At 44.0% G+C, this 21,466-nt stretch overlaps 1 protein-coding gene across 1 annotated transcript in view; it reads left to right on the plus strand.

The window, feature by feature from the left end:
* The first annotated feature begins 429 nt into the window (after positions 1–429).
* LOC138299480 (cysteine-rich protein 1-like) overlaps positions 430–21,466 on the plus strand; it is a 225,326-nt gene continuing 204,289 nt past the window's right edge. Inside the window, exon 1 of the mRNA XM_069237750.1 lies at positions 430–599. Coding sequence (XP_069093851.1) covers positions 557–599 — 43 coding nt within the window. The 5' untranslated portion in view covers positions 430–556. The remainder of the gene's footprint in view (positions 600–21,466) is intronic.

Raw genomic sequence — 21,466 nt, forward strand, 5'->3', positions numbered from 1 at the left:
GTGTATATGCATGAGTCTATATGTATAGAGGTATAGCTATCAGATATGCAGCAGGTGTAGTGGAACTAGGACCCAAGGGTCTGAGGGACCCACTGCACCTCAGTTATCACTGTATTTTAGCACCTATGCAGGCATTCTGGGAGCATTTTGCTTGCTAGGAAATAGGGTGCCTTGCTTCCTTGCTACCCCACTGTATGTGTGTGTGAGAAATTGTGACCTGTAAGGGGTTATTAAATAATTATAGACTATTATAGGAGCACTGGACCCAGGGGTTTGCCCATGGAGATGACACCTCCACCCCCTTTGACAAGTTGGCACGTTTCCTTCATAACAGTTCCTTTAATTTTTGCACACCACATGTACCCATTTGCTTTGGCTGCAGTGTTCAAATGTACCTTTGACCACAACATCCTGTTTGTGAGAAGAAACCAGAGAGGTCGGTGCTAGCCCTGGTTTTCCTGTTAGTTAAGCTGAAGAAGTCTTCCGCAGTCTTATTTTTGTCCAAACAAACTCAAGATTTCAGAAAGGAACCGAGGCACCGAGAATACGTATCAAAATGATATCGTACTGTCCCGTTTGCGGAAAACCCGTTTACTTTGGTGAGTTAATTTGGCTTCATATATAGCACTGCGATACTGTGGTTCCTTTCTGTCAAAAGTTTAGCTAAAGCGCTCTCATTGCAGTTTTATAACATGCGTCTGACAGAGACAGGTCACAGAAAATGATAGATCGGTGGCATCACTGGTGACTTAGATTATAGTGTGTTCTGTTATCAATACTTTACAGTGGCCTTCTTAGTTTTACAGATAAATTAAAGCTCCAGTCTGTTATGTGTACTCGGTGACATAAAGAACCTATAATTCCTTTAGCACACCTTTTGTCACACGAGATGTTGTATTATGGCGAATATTTTCTACATATTAGCCTGTACTTTCATTTTACGTAGCCATAATTTCTCAGTGTAGAGATTACCTTAGCATACATTTCCTTGGTGAACCAAATATTTTTAAAAAGTACTTTTGTTGTTAAGCTTAATGTTAGACAATGCGTCATCTCGAGCATTTTACCAAAGAACAAAATCTTTCTTGACAGATAAGGGTGCAACAAGAGCCAAGGTTTTCGTTACCTTTTAATTTCTTAAAAGCTGACATTTTGGTCCCAATATACAAGAATGACGCGTTTAACTTGACAGATCAAATATTGTGTGCTAAGATTGTACCTCGCACACCCTTTCAAAGTCAACCAGAACCATTCTTTGGATGACAAACTTTAAAAGGGTAAAACAAAAAACACAGAAATGCGCTGCACTTTTATTGCAGTAGTTAGACAGAGACAGTGCTTAATGTGTTTAAAAAGTAAGTGGCAGAACCCAGGCACTTCATAAGAGGCTGTTGCAGCTTTCACCACCCACTGCCACTGTCAGCGCTGCCAGTTTCAACGCAACTACTATCAACCAAGCTCTAACAAGTGTAAAAACCTGACCCACATCGGCCTGTATAATTCATTTGTCATGTATTTTTATTGTTAAACATGCTGCTAATAAATTCACATAAAACTCAGACAAACAGCGCCACCATGTAGTTAGCTGTCATAAGACCCTGTGTTGAGAATTAAGGGCTAGTGCCCAGCTCCGGAAAACACCGGCTCAAATTAAGCACTGGAGAGAGAATGGAATATACATCTTCTAATATTATTATATCTACATGTGAATTCATTTTCTTTGATCACGAACAAAAAAGGAATCTAATGCAGGGGAGAAATTGCATTACCCCAGAGTGTGGTATTTACCACATGTAGTCAATACCACATATTCTGAGTTTTTAACTTGTAAATTAGGCATAACACGCAGAATCAGTATTCAACACATAGAACACCACATATTCTGCCTTTTTTACCCTTTTTGCTCTGATAAATTTTGGCACGTTTGACCTGCCAGAACTTATCAGTGTAAAACATCGAGAGTGTGATCATTCTCACACAATTTGTCATTCTGATCCCTGTGGAAACACTTGTTTGTACAGGGATCTGAATTTAACTCTTAAATCATAAGGAGGGCCAGTAAGAGGTATTAACCATGTATGGTAAATACCTCCTATTTGGAATTTCAACATGAAAATAAGGAATAACATCCAGAATCAGTTTTTAACACACCAAAATTCTGCATGTTTTGCTTGTTTTCCCGGCCTTTTCAATCAATAATTTCAGCAGATCTGAGTTGCTGCAATTTATCAGGTGAAAATGTGAGGGTGTGATAAATATCACAGAACTCATTATTCCATTCCCTGGGGAGTCACATGTTTGCACATGGGTCTGAGTTTTTGCTCCACTGTGAGTTTCTTGTCCAACATGTGCAATCTAGGGCACAACTATCAAGTGTGCAGCAGGAGCAGTGGCACCGGATCACAGAGGTCTTGGGGGCCCATTGAATTCTAACTACAGCCGTATTTTGCACCCAACAAGCAGACAGTGTGCCCACAGCACTCTTGCTACACTAATGACTGAGATGCATAGCATTGTCCAGGTCAGCCATTTATTAATGCTTGAAACTCAGAATTTGTGCTAAGAAAGCAGTCAGTAGCTTCCAAATATTTGTGTGCTCCATGAAGATTCTGAGAGCGATGAGTGAAGGACATATGGAAGAAAAGTGTGCATCGTCTGCTAGCCTATCCCAGTGGTGCTGGAACAGTTTTCTGGCTTGAGGTGCTGGCTAGGGGCATCAACTCACTAATATGAAAAAGGTTCTAGATATCCTGGTGTTACTGAATAAGAGTGTGTACCAATTGAGCAAAAAACTTTAAACGAGGAACATGTTTTTGCGGGAGGGAAGGAGGTACATGAAATGGTAGTCTTAGACATTTTTTGCTAAAATGTGGTTCAATGCTGTGTTATGCTGCAATATTCTTAAAAATATAGATATAATATTTTAGTATGGATTAAAAACGGATTGTTTGGGCGAGACCATTAATAATTCAGAGTGGTTTTAGCAATGTGTGCACACGAGGGTAAAATAAAAGTGTATTTGTCAATTTTCTCACCCTACTTTAAAACTTGCTTTCCACCACATTCCTCAATTAATAGGACACAACAACCCTTGTAATTAATATTTGTAAACTTTATAAAGGAGCTCATGTCTGAGGATGGAATCTAAATACCTCTTGCAGATTTTGATGTATGAATAATTAAACAGTTTATACTTCTCTAGACAGTGAATACCTAATGTAACCCTACTAACTAATTCAAATGCCTCTGCTGTGATCATCAGCCCTCTGGCAGTTTCAGACAATTCATGTGCAGAGGGATAGGAGATTCGGAGAATGCATAGCATAGCCTGTGCTTGCTATACCTGAATTGTGTCAATGTTTTTTCTTTCTCCCTGCTACATTTAGCTATGGGTTCTTTTCAGACTCACTGTGTCCTCTCCTAGGGGAGTATGTTGTTGGGCGGGGGTGTCATTGGAAGGTTTGAAATCCCTTTATTCTTAAGGAGGCTAATAGTGCTACCAAAGGGAAAGGTCAGAGTGTGTGGTCTAGTACGACATTTGGAGGAAACCATCCTTCATTTCAGACTTTGTGTACAAATACTTTGGAGAAACTTCTGCCGTAAGGCTTTCTTTATGAATAGAAACTATATCATACAACTTAAAACTGAGAGGAGAGACCATTGAGTTATATGTGCATTCAAATAGCATAACTTTATAACTTAGAAGCTCGTCCAGAGCTAATTCCAATCAGATCAAGATTTGAAAGGGAAGAAACGAAGGAGTTCTAAGCTGCTTCTGGGGCAAAATCTTGTTTTGAGGAAAACTGGAATAGATATTTCATTTAATAGCCTTAAATCTGCAAGCACATATTCAAGAATTCTTGGAACCATTTTCAGAATATTTAACTGTTAGCCTTTGAGATCATTTGTGTTGCATTTTGGGCTTTTGTCTCCTGATAACTTGTCCCCAGAAAGCTAGCTGGATCTAGAGGGAGCTGTTGAGAGTTTGGGCACTTCATAGCTAACTGATGGGAAGGTTTTTTGAGGCTGTTACCATTGTCAGAAGATCACTACAACTTTATTCAATTTAACTGGGTTATTTGAGGCCAATCTGGAATTTCCACAAAGTTGGGTTTTGATAAACCTGCCTTTACTAATTGAATGATCACACTTGCAAATCCTCCAGTGGCTAACAGAGGGAAGGGTTAAGCCATACAGTTACAAAACTGCTATGAACGGTGGTTGGCAAGAGGCTTCTTTGTATAGTTGGGGTGTTTTACTACAGCAGCTGCACTTGGTTGTCTGACCTTTTCATCAGATGCATTTAGGGACCAGGTCACATTGTCCAGCACAAAATGATGTTTTACCTGCAGATTATAGAAGATCTGAAAGTTTAAGAGGTGTAAAGGAGTAGAATAACTCAATGGAGGATCAACCCACATCCGAAGATCTTGCATTGAGCACTGGTCATCAAAGGCCTCTTCTCCTGACAAACGCTGCTACCACCCTGCCTCACTGATTCAATGTTGAAAGTGGCTTGTCAAAGTGGCCTTTATGATTCAATTGAAATGCACTGACCTGTCATATTTTTAATTACATTGGTTTGGGTTGTAAAGTACTTTTTGTTTTTTCAATGTATTATTACTTTGATGTTTATTTCATCTAAATACAGTATGTGCTTTCACAAAATATTGACTTGCTACTCAGGTTAGTTATCAAATGAATCTTGTCAGCGAAAACTGTTGATCGTTATTTCTGCTTCAGTTTAGACAGTGGTGTAGGAGCTCAGTTACTTCTCACATCAACACTGTAACCTATCCCATTCCTTCCAGTTGACATCCCTGCAGCCACCACTATCGTCCCTAATTACATACGAGAGGACATGCATTTCACATAGCACCATGTTCATCTTCTATTTATGAAAGATAAATCCTTCACAGAGGAATACTCCGAAGCTAGGACTTGATCTGAAAAGAGAGGAAATAATCCATATTTGAGTACTGGAATGTTTGTAGCTGCATACAAGACAATGGGGTGGTTTAGGGCAATGGCAGTGCTTTAGCCCTTCTGCTTTAACATTCCAATGTTTATCTTTATGTTTCTCCCGGGTTGAGGTAGAACATTTTGCACTCAGTGGGTGGAATGGCCTGCTAACGTTATAGAACATGGAGGTCTGCAATCCTTTTATAAAAGCCTGTCTCTAATATCTTAGTACAGTCGCGTTCTGACATCTGTAGGTACCTGTAGTAAGAAAATGACGCAGCTGTTCCAGCTATTACAGCTGAGTAGTGCTGTTTTAGTGCTATAATTCATTGCATTAAATTTTACCCCAGGCACATCTAAGAGAAAGTAAATAGTTACAATTTCCTTAGAACGTGTTTTGAGTTAGCTACATGACCCTACATGTATTCCGATGTTCCTAATAAATCACATTGAGTCCAACGAGTACACCTGTAGGGTATGGCCTTATGATTTGAGAGTAACAGTTATGGTATGCAAAGGCAAACATCAGTCAAATGCCAAATGCTGTTAAAATCTAATTTTCAGCTAACTTTGCAGTAAGACTGTCTTCTCTGTGAGGTATGTTTGGGTAAAGAAATCAAAAGACAGCATGATTGTGGGTCATACATACATTATATTGCATGACAAGAATATCACATCCATGACATCAACTTAAACACTGTGTTTCAGGGTAAGTATAGGTACACAGAGGTGGGATTAAGAACAGTACATGTGTACTTGCTCTGTAATGTAATGGTTCGTTTGATGTAGTTGATGTAACATTATTGAAGGTTGATATTTGTGAAGCTGGGTATAGTGATATGCACTATACAACCAACTGCATTTAGCAAATATTTTATGGAAACAAAAAGGGCAATTGTGGCCAATTCTATGCATTTTAGTGGCAGTCCAAGAGAAAGTACAGCGATTGTGCTATGATTGTCAAGAATTGCATAGTCACCACTCCACCACGTTTTTGTCTTTTCTTTTGTCCGCTTTTTCTTGTGTTTGAAATAGTTGGCAAGATTGCAAGGATGAGGGCCCTGGATAAAAAGAGAACTGCACATATTGTCGACATATAAATAATAAATAGGACTAATTTCAGATTTCTGATGCCTAGTGGAACAGGGGAGCAGGCCAGTCTCCGTAGGCTTATCAGATGACACCCGTTTGGTTTGGCACTGGGTGTACGTTCTGTACGTGCTTAGGTCAGAGAAAGCGGTTTGATGTTTCTTCCTTCCAGGGGAAGAGCTACTTGCATCGGAGATACGAGCCTCCTACGAAGCACCCTTCTACCCTTGTGATCACTCAGCCATGTTCCATATGGCCACAAATAAACAGACACAAGTATTCTCTCCATATTGGTCAGAGATGATCTTTCAATATGTGGAGAACGAGGAGTTGCTAAGATCTCCACCATTCATTTCAGCAATAAAGTAGACCCGAAAAACTGACACATCACAGCCATCAACCAACAGCTGCTTGTAAGGTGGTAGAAAGGAGCGTGGCTTGGTCAGTATGACTTGGGTGGGGGGGGTGCGAGCTTCAGATTTTCCGAAAATCAGATTGGCATATAATGTTTCAATACATTTTTCAACAAGCAGGGTACTTGAGAGGGCAGTGGAAAGGGAGGCAGATGCGGATTGGTAGAGTACTCAAACAGAAAACACAATCTCTGCGTGAGTGTGGCATACGTTTTGTGTTGAAAGGTAACACTTCCAATACAAAATAAAATTGTTGGACTAACTTTAACAAACATGGCACAAAATCTTAGTGAATATACCCATAACATTAATATACATTATATAGCAAGTAAGGGGATTAGAGGGACTGATGGGTAGGGGAAGGGAGAGTAATGTGGATTGGTAGGTGTAATAAGTGAGATTAAACACATGATTTTGTGACATAACCAAAAAAAAATTTAATTTCTTTTCCAAACAAAGCGAGGGAGGGAGTGTGTGTGTATTTTTAGTTTGTGTGTGAACATTTCTGGTGAAATCCGACAGGCACCTCACCATGTCCTCCTTCCCTCCCTGGTTTATCCAATGTGATAATTACAATAGTCACACAATATATCCCTTGAAGAAGCTCCTGAATGTCTATTGTGATTCTCCGAGGCAGAACTGGCATTTCATTATCTTTAGGTATTTTTGAAACAAACAGCAGTAGGTCCCAGCACTGATCTAATAATTTGCAGAAATACCCAGCCTGTTATTGACATCTCAGTGAGCTGAGTGTACTCAAAGCAGTATTATATGTAGTAGTACCAAGACAAGTATAAAGCCTGGTAGTACAATAACTACCACAACATGAGCACTAACAGAGGTACAACTGGAGTTATCATTACTGTTGTTTGCATAAATATCTCTAGATTCCAGTAGAAGTATAAATATCAAAAGGTATAAGAGTCTTAGAAGACAGTAGTAGATACACTTTCAGTTGTCGTCTTGCTACGTATTCACAACGTAGCATTAAGACATACCAAGCCCTTGATGCCTGTTGATGTCCAGACTTCATACTGTAACATGTACTCGGGTCCTCACCTATCCACCCCGATATTTCCCTAATCACTTCTCTATCATGTTCCCTGCCCTTCACCCTGCCAAACTACATATACCTTTACTGGTTTTAAGTGATTCGTCCAGATGTCTTCAATCACCTTAAAGTATCCCCGGTTGATCGCTGACCTCTAAGGCTCTTTTGTCGGTCTTGAATCCCCGCACGGCCCCGCAGTGTGCAGCCGCAAGTATTTGAATGTTTTCAAGATTTTTTTGGTGTACATTTTCCTCAACGTTTTCCATTGAGAGGAACTTTTCAGGAGAATTGCTGCTGACATGCTCTCTTCAACTGGTGTTCTCCAAACGTTGACATAAAAACGATCATAAAAAAATGCACATCCGGCAAACGTATTCTGTATTTTTCTTTTTCTGTGGGAATACCATACCCGATTTCCACATCGGTAGAATTGAGGAAAATACATACAGTTTGAAATCACCTCTTTTAGTTATATTCTGCTAAGATGGTTAACTTTTACCGAATGTCATAATGTCACGAAAGCTGATACTGTGGGCAATTGCTGGCAATAAACAGGAAGTGAGTAACACGAACGAAGCAGGCACACAACCACACACAGGAAAAGGAAGTCTACTGGTGAGACGATAAAAGTCTTTAAAAAATCAAACTCGAGACAAAAAGAGCTGCGTAGAAAAAAGACATAAAGCGGCAGATGTACAAATTTGTCATGCAATGCAGTGCAGCAACCAACCTTGCTGTGCTGCTTTGCGTAAGAAAGCTGGAGCAGGAAAGTGCAATATCAATTCAGATATGCCACTTTCCAGCTGTCTATCCTGCATTGGCACACTATTAGACTGCCTAGAACCACACACTTACCTTGCACCAGGGTGTAAGGGGATGTGAGTGATATCTAGAATAGATGTGGTACTGGAAGGGTACCCTTTAAATACAAAATAACATGGCTAGACAATCTTTCAACCGTTTTCCACTTTGGAGGTGGGCTGTACAGCACAGCACACATGCAAAGTCAGAAGAACATTTTAGAGAGAAAAATACATTTCTACAAGTTAACACCACTCTTGAAAAAGTTATTTTTTGCTGCAAAACCCTATCTGCTATTTTTGGTACATAGGGTTTTGCATCAAAACTCACAAGCGGTTGCATGGAAATGCCATGTACTACCAACGGAACACCCACTGGAACACACTTATGCAAAGCAGTACAAAGCTGGCAATTAAATTAAAAATACATATTTTGCACTGGTTTGCATGTTTTTGTGAAAAAAGTTAGTGAATGTGCCCCAAACTGTTATTAGATATTTGAAACAAAAGAGGTGAACTGGCTCACTGACTATTGCTGTAGATCTCAAACGTACAGTAAGGTGGTCATTATGACATTGGCAGTAAATGCCTCTTACAGCCATGCTGCCAGCTGCCAACATACCGCTGTGGTGGTGGATATCCGATCTCCATATTATGACACACACACACCAATCTGACAGAATACTGCCACACACACAAATCCACCAGCCCAAAGGTCAGTGGTAAAGTGTCGGTACTAACACCCATACCGTTACGCCAACAAAACAACGCCCACCACATTATGACACACAAATCATCACGGCAGACATTCAATGGCGCTAAACCATTGGCGGTACATACCGCTGCGCTCAGAATGGACACCTACATACAAAACAACACTACATTGGCCAATACTAAAAACACACACCTGACATTCATACACAAACCACACCCACACCACTATGAAACACCGACCCACATTACCCACAACCCTGTGCCAACACCAAAAGACTACAAAAACTAGCCATCAACATCACAGAGACATCTACACACACTCCACTTATACCCATACATCCTTCACACAACCCAAATCACACACCCCACCACATTACTCAACACACTTTCACCAACACACAACATACAACACCCATGGCCCCACAAAGGCAACCCGTTTCACTGAGGAGGAGTTAAGGGTCATGGTGGAGGAAATTGTCAGGGTAGAACCACAGCTGTTTGGAGCACAGGTACAGCAGATCTCCATTGCTCGGAAGATGGAGCTATGGTGGAGAATCGTGGACAGGGTGAACGTCGTGGGACAGCATCCAAGAACAAAGGACAACATCAGAAAGAGGTGGAACGACTTATGGGGGAAGGTACGTTCCATAGAAGCAAGACACCAGCTCAGTGGACCCCACTTCCTCCCCCACAGCTCACAGCATGGGAGGAGCAAGTGCTGGCATTACTGCATCCTGAGGGACTCGCTGGAGTAGCCAGACGACTGGACACTGGTAAGTCAACATTTACTACATATCACCCCCCCATTACCTGCATGCCATCTCACATCCTCATCCTCACTCCCATCACTCCACTCCATCCCACGCACTGCACTAACACATATGACTAACCCCAATGCAAACCCCTGCATGTTATACCAATGCATGGACAGCCCTCCCAGGACTGCATGGACACCCATCACCAAAGCATGCACAGCATAGGGAAAATAAACATCCCACAATACATCACCATACACAAACAAAAGGTGGCAGGGCAACAGCAACCATAGAGGGGAAGCCAGTGATGTACAATATGTCATACACATGAAGCATAATACCTCACTTACATCTCCACAGGTACCCCAGCCAATGTCAGTGGAGATGAGGTGCCATGACTATCCAGTCCCCCAACAGAAGATGCCCTCAGTGTTGACAGTAACTCTGGACTTCAGGATCTAGATGACCTACCTGGCCCATCAGGGACCACTGGACAGTCGGTCACCCTGTCGTGTAGGCTCTCATTATCCTAATGAGACTACTGGAGTTTTGGGCGGAATCTCCCTCTTACGTGTACCCGGACTAGAAAGTGTTTTTATAACTAACATGCAGGTGTTCTAAGAAACGTCCCTACGTAAGGATGTGTACTTTCTCAGAACCATAAAGACTAAACTTCTACCACGTCTATCGGCAATGTACCAGACTGTATCCTTGACTGAAGCACAGAGCGAGCAAGAATGTATTGTTTGAGAACACAGTGCTGAAGTAAGCTAAACAGTGTGGTAGAAGGAAATAAAAACAAGACCGTGAAACTGGTTATTGTAAAATAACAGTGCGAGGCTAAATAAAATGCATCTAGGGCAAAGTGCACAGAGGCCTAATACGTTAAGCGAACGCAGAGAAAGCTATATTGAAAATGGCTACACTACAACCCAAGCCCACTCACAGACCACCACAGAGCCTCCCCTATCAGGATCCAACACACAGCACACACCCAGTGTCCCCACACCTCTGTCCCCAGGACACATCAATCAGCAGTGTGCCCACTTGTACAGGGACCCCAGTCCACACCTCACCCCCAAGACAATCGGGGACCTGGGGTCAGTGGCAGTGGGCACATCGTTCAGGGGACACAGGCACATGCCAACAGAGACACTGGGAGGACTGCTGTGCTCCAGGGGGAGGACAGGAGCAGGGAACCAACTCTACAGGAGGCACTATCCAAGATCCTGGGATCCTACCAACATTCCCAGGACATGATGGGTCAGATCCTAGACAACGTGCAGGAGAACAGGCGGCTGCAGGAGGAACAGTATCAGGGGATCAGGGAGGACTTGCAGGCCATTAACACCACCCTGATCTCCATAGCAGAGGTCCTGGCAGACATGGCCAATATCATGAGGGAGGCAACAGCACAGCAGCGGGCCCCTACCACTAGCCAGTCCATTGACCAGCCCTCCACTTCCGCTGCTGCTAGTGGGTAGGAGGCCCCGCCACAGGACGCCCAGGCCACCAGCACCCCTCCCCCTGCAGAAGGTGAACCACCCCGCAAATGTTCCCTGCAACCCAGACAGAAACCAGAGACACTTGCCGGGACCACCGCCATGAAATGAGACTCTCCTGTTTGCCCCCCTTGTGTCCCACACTGTCACCTTGTCCACTTTGAACTACAGTTGCTCCCCTTCCTATGGCCCCTTGGACACTGGACCTGTGCTTCAAACAGACTGGAAAAATACCCTGAACGTTCCTCCATCATCACCCCATTCCATTGCATTTCCCCTCAATTTCTTAGCACTACAATAAACACCCTTGGACACAACTCAACTACTTGTATGTCATGTGTTGAAAATGTGTATTTATGGAAACAGTTTCATCCATTGCAAATGTACTGTACATTGTGAGAGCATATAAATAATGACCTGTAGCTGGCTGTAGTCAGCACATCAGTACACAGTTGTTATATCACCAACATCTGCAAAATGACAAACCATAGGTGACAGTAAGTAGAGGTAAAAAGAAGTGAATGGCATCATGCCACAGCCACACAGAATACACCAATAGTCATAGAAATGCAAATTTGCACTGTCTCACCTGTGTGTCATTGGAGGTACTGATGGATAACTGATGTTCTGTTGTCCTCCTCCTCCTCCTCAGCCACTTCATCCTCACTGTCATTATGGTCTACTGTTGCCACAGGGGCATCTCCAGTCTCCTCCTCCTGCAGAAAAGGTAAATGCTATCTAAGGGCCACGTTGTGCAACATGCAGCATGCCATTACTCTCTGGCAGACCTTCTCGGTGAGTAGCACAGGGATCCACCTGTCAGATGGAGGCACCTGAACCTGGCCTTCAGGAGACCGAAGGTCCTCCTGATGATCTGTCTGGTTCGCCCATGTGCCTCATTATAACGTTCTTCAGCCCTTGTCCTGGCATTCCTCACAGGGGTCAGTAGCCACAATAGGTTTGGGTAGCCAGAGTCACCTGCGAGTTTTGAGGGACAACATTTAGCCACACACGATCCTATGGGGTTGACACCAGAGGCATACACTAACATACAGTGGGTGGGGACCAAGGCTCACCTATTAGCCACACCCACACCCTGTGCCTCTGTAGTTGGCCCATCACATTTGGGATGCTGCTAATCCTCAGAACAAAGGCATCATGCACCAACCCAGGATACTTAGCACTGATGTGGGAGATGTACTGGTCCTCTAGGCACACCATCTGCACATTCATTGAGTGGAAACTCTTATGATTCCTGTACACCTGTTCATTTTGGCGGGGGGGACAAACACATTATGTGTCCCGTCAATCGTCCCAATAATATTGGGGGTATGTCCCATTGCACAGAATCCGGCCTTCACAGTGGCCAAATCTTCTACCTGGGTAAAGCTATGTAGCTGCACATGTGTTTTACCAGTGCAGACAAAACTCTTGCCAGCACGATTGAAAACATTGGCTGTGACATTCCTGCTGCCAAGCCCGCTGTCACTTGGGAAAAACCAGCTGCCGGGAAATAGAGCACTGATAGCACTTGCACAAGAGGGGTGATCCCAGTCGGATGACGGATAGCTTATATCAGGTCAGGCTCCAACTGAGCACACAGCTCTGTGATTGTGGCCCTGTCCAGTCTATAGGTGAGTCTTATGTGCCTGTCCTCCACTGTAGCCAAGTCCACCAGAGGTCTGTACATGTACATGTACATTAGGAAATCCTAGAAATATTTGGAGATATGTAGGTAGGTGAGACAGCATGAGTCTTAGGTTATCATAGCAAATCTATGCCGGTACACTGCACTTTATACTGTGCATACGTGACAAACACCACACAGCGTATCAAGGCTGTGGACACTGATTGGTGTACATTTCTCTTAGGATTTGCTATGAGAACCTAAAACTCATGCTGGCTCACCTACCTACAAATCTCCAAATATTTCTTGGATTTCCTAATAGATTCAGACTTTAGCTTTGAGGAAGTCTTGTTGACAAAACACGTGCTGGCTGTTGTATCTCTGGGTCCACATCGGATAAATCAAATCTGTTGACATATACTCATGCGCAGTTTGAACCCTGGTTTCTTCAACACCATAAGGAATGGACCTTTATAACTCCTGTTATTTGTGTAATAATATTTTATCAGCTGCAGGTACAGCCGCCACCCCCATACCAGCACCGCCCACCCAGTAGCCCCTCAACGAGTTGCCCGGGCCCGCTCTCCCAGGAGGGGGGGCATCTCCTTTGCTCAGGCACCTCAGGCCCTGCCCCAGTGAGCCCTGCTGCCCTGAGTGGGGAGGCTATTGACCTCCTAAGATCGATCTCTGTAGGGCAATCAACCATTGTGAATGTCATCCAGGGGCTGGCATCCCTGATGCAGCAATGCTATGCATTCCTGGAGGGCATTCACAATGGATTGGTGGCCCAATGAAGATCGATTCAGGTTCTGGCCTCCTCTCTGATGGCAGCCATTGTCCCTGTTTCTACCGTCCCCCTTCAACTACCTTTTCCCAGTCCCATTCTCCTCAACCCCAACCCATCCCAGTCACACATACTGACGAGCATGCACACAAGACAACACCCAAGAGTGGCACAGGCAGACACAAGTAACACACTTCATCCCACAAGCACTCACGCAAACACAAGGCAGTTAGTTGCAGACACAATCACATCCTCTACCTCCACTGTCTCTCCCTCCTCTGCCTCCTCCACCTCCCTCCCAGTCACGTCCACACTCACACCTGCATGCACTGCCTCAACATCCATCACCAGCATCACCACACCAAGCCTCACACAGACCTCACTGGCAGACACCTCCCCAACATCCATCCACTTGTCCCTTGTCCTCTCCCACCGTGTCTGTCCCTTCCTAAAGACAGAAACGCAAGCACTCAGACACCCAACAGCCATCCACCACACACACGCACACTGCCCATGCACCTGCACCCAAGTTCAGCAGACGTACACCTCCAACAACCATTCCCTCAACCTCCACTTCCATCCCTCCTCCCTCCTCCCACCCCACCATCCCTAAGAAGCTTTTCCTTGCTCAACTTGACCTCTCCCCTCCTCCTCCTCCCCCGTCCTGCCCATAGAAACAGGGTGCCAACCAGCCAGCCCAGCATCTCAGCCAAACAGTCCACAGGGACAGTGGAGGCACCACCTAGTCAGGACTGTGAGGGAGTCCTCTCCAACATCCAGAAAGGGGAAAGAACCCACAACACCTACAGCCAGGAAGGGGAAGGAGCCCACAACACCTAAAGCCAGGAAGCGGAAGGAGCACACAACACAAACAGCCAGGAAGGGGAAAAAACCCACAACACAAACAGCCAGGAAGGGGAAGGAGCCCACAACACAAACAGCCAGGAAGGAGCCTATAATACAAACAGCCAAGAAGGGGAAGGTGCCCGCACCTCCTGCCATGGGGGGAATGAAACCGTCAACTCCTTCAGAGGCTGGAGGGTGAAACCACCACCACCTGTGGTCACAGAGCCCTCACCACCAGCAGAGGCAGGCCGGAGGCACCATCATCTGTTGCCACAGAGCAGCCCTCACCACCAGCTGAGGCAGTGCAGCTATCATCACCAGCAGAGGCTGCCCAGGAGGCACCATCACCTATAGCCACAGTGCAGCCCTCACCTCCAGATGAGACAGTGCAGCCATCACCACCAGTGGAGGACATGCAGGCCACCCTCAAGGACTGGTGCACAAGGGGCCCCCTCCAGAACCAGTGGGCATGTTCTCCAGCTCGGAGACCGTGACCTTGAAGTCCCCAGCAATGGGACAGGGACATGGAGCTCCCTCCAGAACCGGTGGGCATGTTCCCCAGCTCAGAGCCTGTGACCATGCATTCGCCAGCAATGGGACATGGGCATGGAGCCCCCTCCTGAACCAGTGGGCATGTTCCCCAGCTCAGAGACTGGGACATGGGCATGGAGCCCCCTCCAGAACCAGTGAAGAACTTCCTGCATTCTGCTGAGGTGGCCCCCCATCCTCCTGAGGTGCCTGCCCACTTGTAAAATTATGCCCCTGCAGTGTTCTATCTGGATGATGTCAGGATACAAGTTAGGCCTTGGACTGTGCCCTTTGGCCATGTGTGGCCTTATGACTTTAGACTGGGCATTGGCCCTTTGTGAACATTTGTATATATTTGGTCAGTGTGGTGGGTTTTGCTATGCTAATACATTTTCTGTACATCCGTACTCTGGTCCTTGTGTTATTCAGCTGTGTGTCGTGTGCCATTGGTTTACATCTGCAGCTGGTTGTGTATATGGTGTGTGTGTGTGTGTCGGGTGTGTGTTGTGCGTGTGTGTGTGTCACTGTTGTTTTTCTCCCTCTCTCCCTTGTGTGCTAGGTGGCTGTACTCACCGTCGTCGTCTTTGTCGGCATTGGTGTTCCAGGAGGAGCATAACATAGAGGATCATTGGAAAGACTTGCAGTTTGGGTTCCATGGCGGCGTTGTTCTTCCCTGTCTCTCCGATGGTGAGTCCTTTCTCTTCTGTGCTCTGTTTCCACCAGACTTTTGATGGAGTTGGTACCACCCCGGAAAAGGTGGCAGATTCGTGTGTCATGATATAGTGGGTGGTACTTTGTCTTCCGCCTGACTGTTTATGGCTACCACAGTGGTGAGTGTTGTTTCTGCCCTTGAGGTTGGTGTGGTACATTGGCTGTCTATGGGAGTTATCACCGCCATGGTCATAATTTGACGGTACTTACCACCAGCCTGTTGGCGGTATTACCGCCACTTTATCACTCACTGTCAGGGTCGTAATGAGGGCCTAAATGTCCAACTCAAGCAAAAAAAGTGGCCAATATACCTCTACTATCTCAAAACCAGGAAAACCCTGGATTTTACAGAAACTGGGTTATGTTCAGTATATATAGAACTGTGGTTCCCACTGATTCGTTTAGCAGGAGATTCTTCATTTTCATCTCAGCAATTCCTCTTTGTTTTATAATCCATGAGAAATCAAAAAGTTGTATTGGATATTTTCTAAGTAAACAAATATGAAACAGGGCCATAATAGTCGTCAATAAATGAAAGCAGATGCTCTATGTGCTTCTGCTCAATGTGCTTTATGGAGGAAAGCCAGATCAGCCTTTCTTCCAAATTCCTTTGAGTGATTTGTTCACAAGGGCTACAATTACTGTGGGTAGATAACACTGTTTAAAACAAAATTGTCTATTATACACAGGCACTCATGTACACAGATGACGCAAAGGGGCACATGCACATAAATACACAACTCACATATTCACATGTGCACATGAAGAGATGCAAGACCTCTCACACCATTTGTTACACTTTCATTTGCAAATGGGTGTCAGTCACCTGTGTTTGGCATCCTAGGGTGTAAATGTGTATGCTTATGATGGCATAAGGAAGATTCAAAGCCCTAAAAGGCCACAATATGAGGCCAGAGCTGGCAGATGGTGCCACACAAGATTTATGCCACTTAGATGCTGGATCCTAAAAATCTTCTTTATAAAGCGAAAAAGGTATACTTGTTTTGTGTCTTCTGCTTTAAAGTACTCTCTGCATTTCCAGGGTTGTCATTCCATACACAACAAATATTGTGGCAAAGCCAAGAGATCTCGCCTTTGAGACCTATTGGCTTTCCAATGGCTTCAGCAATATGTTACTGTATATACATTGCATATTTTAGGAAAGTAAAGCCTTTGAATTTGTCAACATTTGTAAACTCTCTTTCCTTTATTGCAGTTTGTAGGGCAAATTGAATTGACTTTACTAAGTATTGGCAAAGTCAAGAGGTCTCGGTTCTAAAAAACTGAGATAATGGGTTTTCCTATGATTGTTTGGTATACTTTACCTGAGAACACATTCAGATGTTCCGGTGAATTCTGGTTGTGGGAGGATGTTTATAATGGGTCACAACTGAGAGCTCCTGACTGAAGCTGAAGACACTATGAGTCAGTTAGTCAGATTGCATGGTCATCGAATACTTGGTCTCTCTCTAGTGTGCAAAGAGTGATGGTTACATATGTACTGTTTGTAAGTACCAATTCTAATTATTTAGAACAAATTTATTGTTGTTACTTAGGGCACATTGCTTTTAGAGACCCACCCACCTTTTTCATCCCACTTTGTCCACAATACGCTTTTGCCTACAGACAGCTAAAAGCTGTCTAATAGGGGAGATCTTAAAGGGATGCTGTTAAACTGTGGAGTCCATGGTGTCAAGTTTGAAGCCTGTGCAGCAGAAAGAAGGAGCAACCACCCTGCTCCTATGTGGCATTCACTCTGCAGCATCTCTGATAGGGCATGAGCACAGTTTGAGAGCAGAGTTGTGCACTTAAGCGAAAGCAACCAAGGTCCTGCCCTCCTCCACTGTGACACCCCAAGCCATGATAGGAGGTTTTGGGGCGCTTGGTGCCTGGGACTGGGACTGCAGTATTTGTTCCCCTGCAAATTTATCAGAACCACAAACCCTGAACTAGGAGCAGATAAATATTCTTTTATGTCCACCTATGCTAAAATGCAAAGGAATTTATTAATTCACAATGCAAAGCCTTCACGGGGGAGGGGACAGGGGAAAACAAAGAGAGACTGCCTCCGAAGTCTGCTTTAACATCTACTGTACATCCATCTTCACCCACCTTCACCCACCTTCACCCACCTTCTGATCTGGGTTGAATTTGGCATAGTATCTAAAATTATAACACAACAACGATTTAGTCCCCTCTAATTCTCTGGAATTACTTACACTCACTCCCTATGTTTATGATGTCATATTCTCTCTATCATACACTCTTTCCACTTTTGATTCTCTCTCTCTTTCACTCTCAACTCCCTTAATAATCACTTCTTTTACCTATGACTTCCGAGGATATAGCTTCTCCCTTATTAATTGTTTTCTTTAGGTAGTTGTTGTGTATTAGTTGGTATCACAAGTCTTTCCCTGTGAAAATTTGAGAGTCCGCTATGTTTTCACATATAATAAATCAATTCTGAGCATTCCTCTAATAACTGTTCTATGTAGCCCATTAGTTTTACTTCTTTTTCATTCAGGAAATTAGTTCTCTTCTTTTTAGAAACATAACTTTCACCTTACTTTCTGAGAGCTAATAGTTTGGTCATACCTAAGATGGGCCCCGTAAGACTCCAAATCATCCAGTATGTGAATGACATTGTGATAATGGACTGTACGAAAACTGATCTACAGCGAGCCCTAAACACCCTGAACACTATCAACAAGGCTAATCAGTTGCAGGTTAATCAGGAAAAAACTAAAGTCCCTATATTTGGAAGGTACAAGAACAAAAATCTCACAACCTGGCAATTGGGAAGACAGATCATCCGCACAGTCAGGAAATGTAACTACTTAGGGGTGTGGTTCACAGAAAACAACACGGCAGGAGCACTGAAAAGCACAATTAGACACAAAGTTGATGTCATCACATACAGGCTCGCCAAATCGACTAATCAACTCAGAAGTGCCTCAACTGCACCAATACTGAGAGTAACAAAGGCAACACTACTCCCTGCTCTTCAATATGGCTACCTGGCATTCCCAAGGTCCTTAAAATCCACCATAGAACATGCCCATTGTAGAGCATACTTAAAAATTTTACAACAACCAAAGTACATCCGTCACACCAGGCTCAGATTGGAAATGGCCCTAAAGTCACAGCAGATAGACTGTCAAGCCGCAAGCCTGAAATACTACATCAGTCTCATGAAGGCCAACTAGCTCACGTTAAATCCTCATTTGAGAACGATTTTCTAAACTTAAGTAAAGCACAGAAGACTTTTGAAACAGTAGACTCCATTCAGCTGGCAAACACAGTGACCTACAGTGTTTGGAAAACATTGATTAACCAAAGAGCAAAGGAACTCTCAAAAGAGTTTGATATACTGATAACTAAAACACCAATAACAGTGCCTGTGCTAAATGATTCCTATTTCGTCGGAGCCCCTCAACCATACCTCCTAGAAGCAATAAATGCAGGCACTCTGCATCAAATCCTGTATATGCGAACATTAGTCCTCCCAATTAAGGACTTTAGTCCTTCTTGGTCCACACACAGGCAAAAAAGTGCCTGTAGGCTCTGCTCTTAGATTCAAAAAAGCTGGCTACACCTTCTGTGCTGCTGTCCCAAATTAGCAGCCTAACGAAGACAGCTAATAATTCCAGTAGCTCTGGCTCAGGGAGCACTGTCCTGTATGGAGGTATCCAAACCTTTGTTTTTCACATTCCGCGCCCTGGGCTTTGGCAAGATGTGCAAAATATGTGACAGTTCTCAGGAGGCTGCTAGCTCAGACAACTGGAATATATAGCAGGGCACACAAGGGTCCTAATTGTGTGTAAACATCCCCTCGCTGCAAATGGAGAAAATACGTAGACTATTTTTACCATTTTTAAAAAAAAGTAATATTTATTATTTTATTATTTAATTTTGAACCCACACAATGTTTCTCTTACTTTTATTTTGTAATGATTTTAAATAACTGATCAATAAATTGACTACCTACCTACCTGTCACCTTACTTGAATTTTTCTCTTCAGTTCTTTGTCCTCTTTTATCTAATTTCATAAAAACTCAGATTTTTCTTGAGAATAATGAACGTCTTGTGTTATCAGCATACTCTGGGTTCAAGAAAGTTTCTTCCCTTGAAGCACTACTCTAATGGGGAATACCTTTGGTGTACGCACCGAGAAATCTATGGGCGTAGACCAAAAATGAAGAATATCCGAGTTACAAATTCCTGTCAGAATGGGAGTGGAGAAAAGACACTACTGTCTAGCCACTGAGGGTAGTTGAAGTGTGCATTTGTTTAGCACCCTGCAGCCTAAAACTAACCAAAAAGTAGCCCAAAGTAGCTGTTGGAAATGGCCCTTTTTGCAGGGTCATCCCCAGTCTTTTTGCCTCCTTCCTCCTTTTTGTTTCAGACCTATTTTTGTTGGCTGTATGACTCTGGGCACTCTACCACTGCTAACCAGTGCTAAAGTGCATATGCTCTCTGTGTAAAGTGTACTGTTTATTGGTTTATCCATGACTGGCATATTTGATTTACTGGTAAGTCCCTAGTAAAGTGCACTAGAGGTGCCCAGGGCCTGTAAATCAAATGCTACTAGTGGGCCTGCAGCACTGGGTGTGCCACCCACATTAGTAGCCCTGTAAAACATGGCTCAGACCTGCCACTGCAGTGTCTGTGTGTGAAGTTTTAAACTGCCAATTCGACTTGGCAAGTGTACCCACTTGCCAGGTCTAAACCTTCCCTTTTACTACATCTAAGGCACCCATAAGGTAGGCCCTATGTAGCCCCATGGGCAGGGTGCAGTGTATGTCTAAGGTAGGACATACACTAGTGTGTGTTATATGTCCTAACAGTGAAATACTGCCACATTCGGTTTTCAATGTGTAAGGCCTATCTCTCTCATAGGTTAACATGCCGGCTGCCTTTAAATATCCTTAAAGTGCAGATAAAAATTTGGAGTTTAGGGTCTCTGAACACACAATTTAAAAATACATCTTTTAGTGAAGATGTTTTTTAAATTGTTTGAAAATGCCACTTTTAGAAAGTATCCATTTTCTTGCTGATTCCAATCTGTGATTCTGCCTGTTTGTGGATTGTCTGTCTGGGTCAGTTTGACAGTTGGGCTGTTTTGCACCTCTCTAGACAGTGACACAAAAGGGGGTGGGGGTTAAGCCTGCATATCCTGATGAGCCATCTGAGCTAGAGAGGAGAGAGCAGTGGTCGTTCACACCTGAAAGGACTGTGCCTGCCCTCACACAATGCAGTCTCCGTCCCCCTGGTGTGCGGCTGGGCCTGGCCTGGACAAGGAAGGATCTTGCAATCGCTTGAGACTTTGCTTTGAAGTTTGCCAACTTCAAAGGCATGACTGGGTATAAGAAGAAGACCCAAAACCCCAGACTTTTAGAATCTTTCTGGAACTAAGAGGAACCTCTGCCCAGGAGAAGAGCTGAAGAACTGAAGAAGGAGTACTGTCCCTTTGCTGTGTTGCTTTGCTCGACTGGCCTGCAGTTGATGCTTCTGCCTGAAAAGAGTGCAAAGGGTGAACTTTGCAAGCGTCCTCCTTGAGAAAGTCCTCCAAGGTCTTGGGGAACAACTTGCCTCGTGTTGGAAGTCTCAGGGACACCAAAGACGTCATTTTCCTCAGCCTACAGCACTGGGAACTATGTGTTTTGTGCTGTTCAAGAGGAGA

The sequence above is a fragment of the Pleurodeles waltl genome, chromosome 1_2, assembly GCF_031143425.1.
Source record: "Pleurodeles waltl isolate 20211129_DDA chromosome 1_2, aPleWal1.hap1.20221129, whole genome shotgun sequence".
In the NCBI taxonomy this organism is placed as follows: Eukaryota; Metazoa; Chordata; class Amphibia; order Caudata; family Salamandridae; genus Pleurodeles; species Pleurodeles waltl.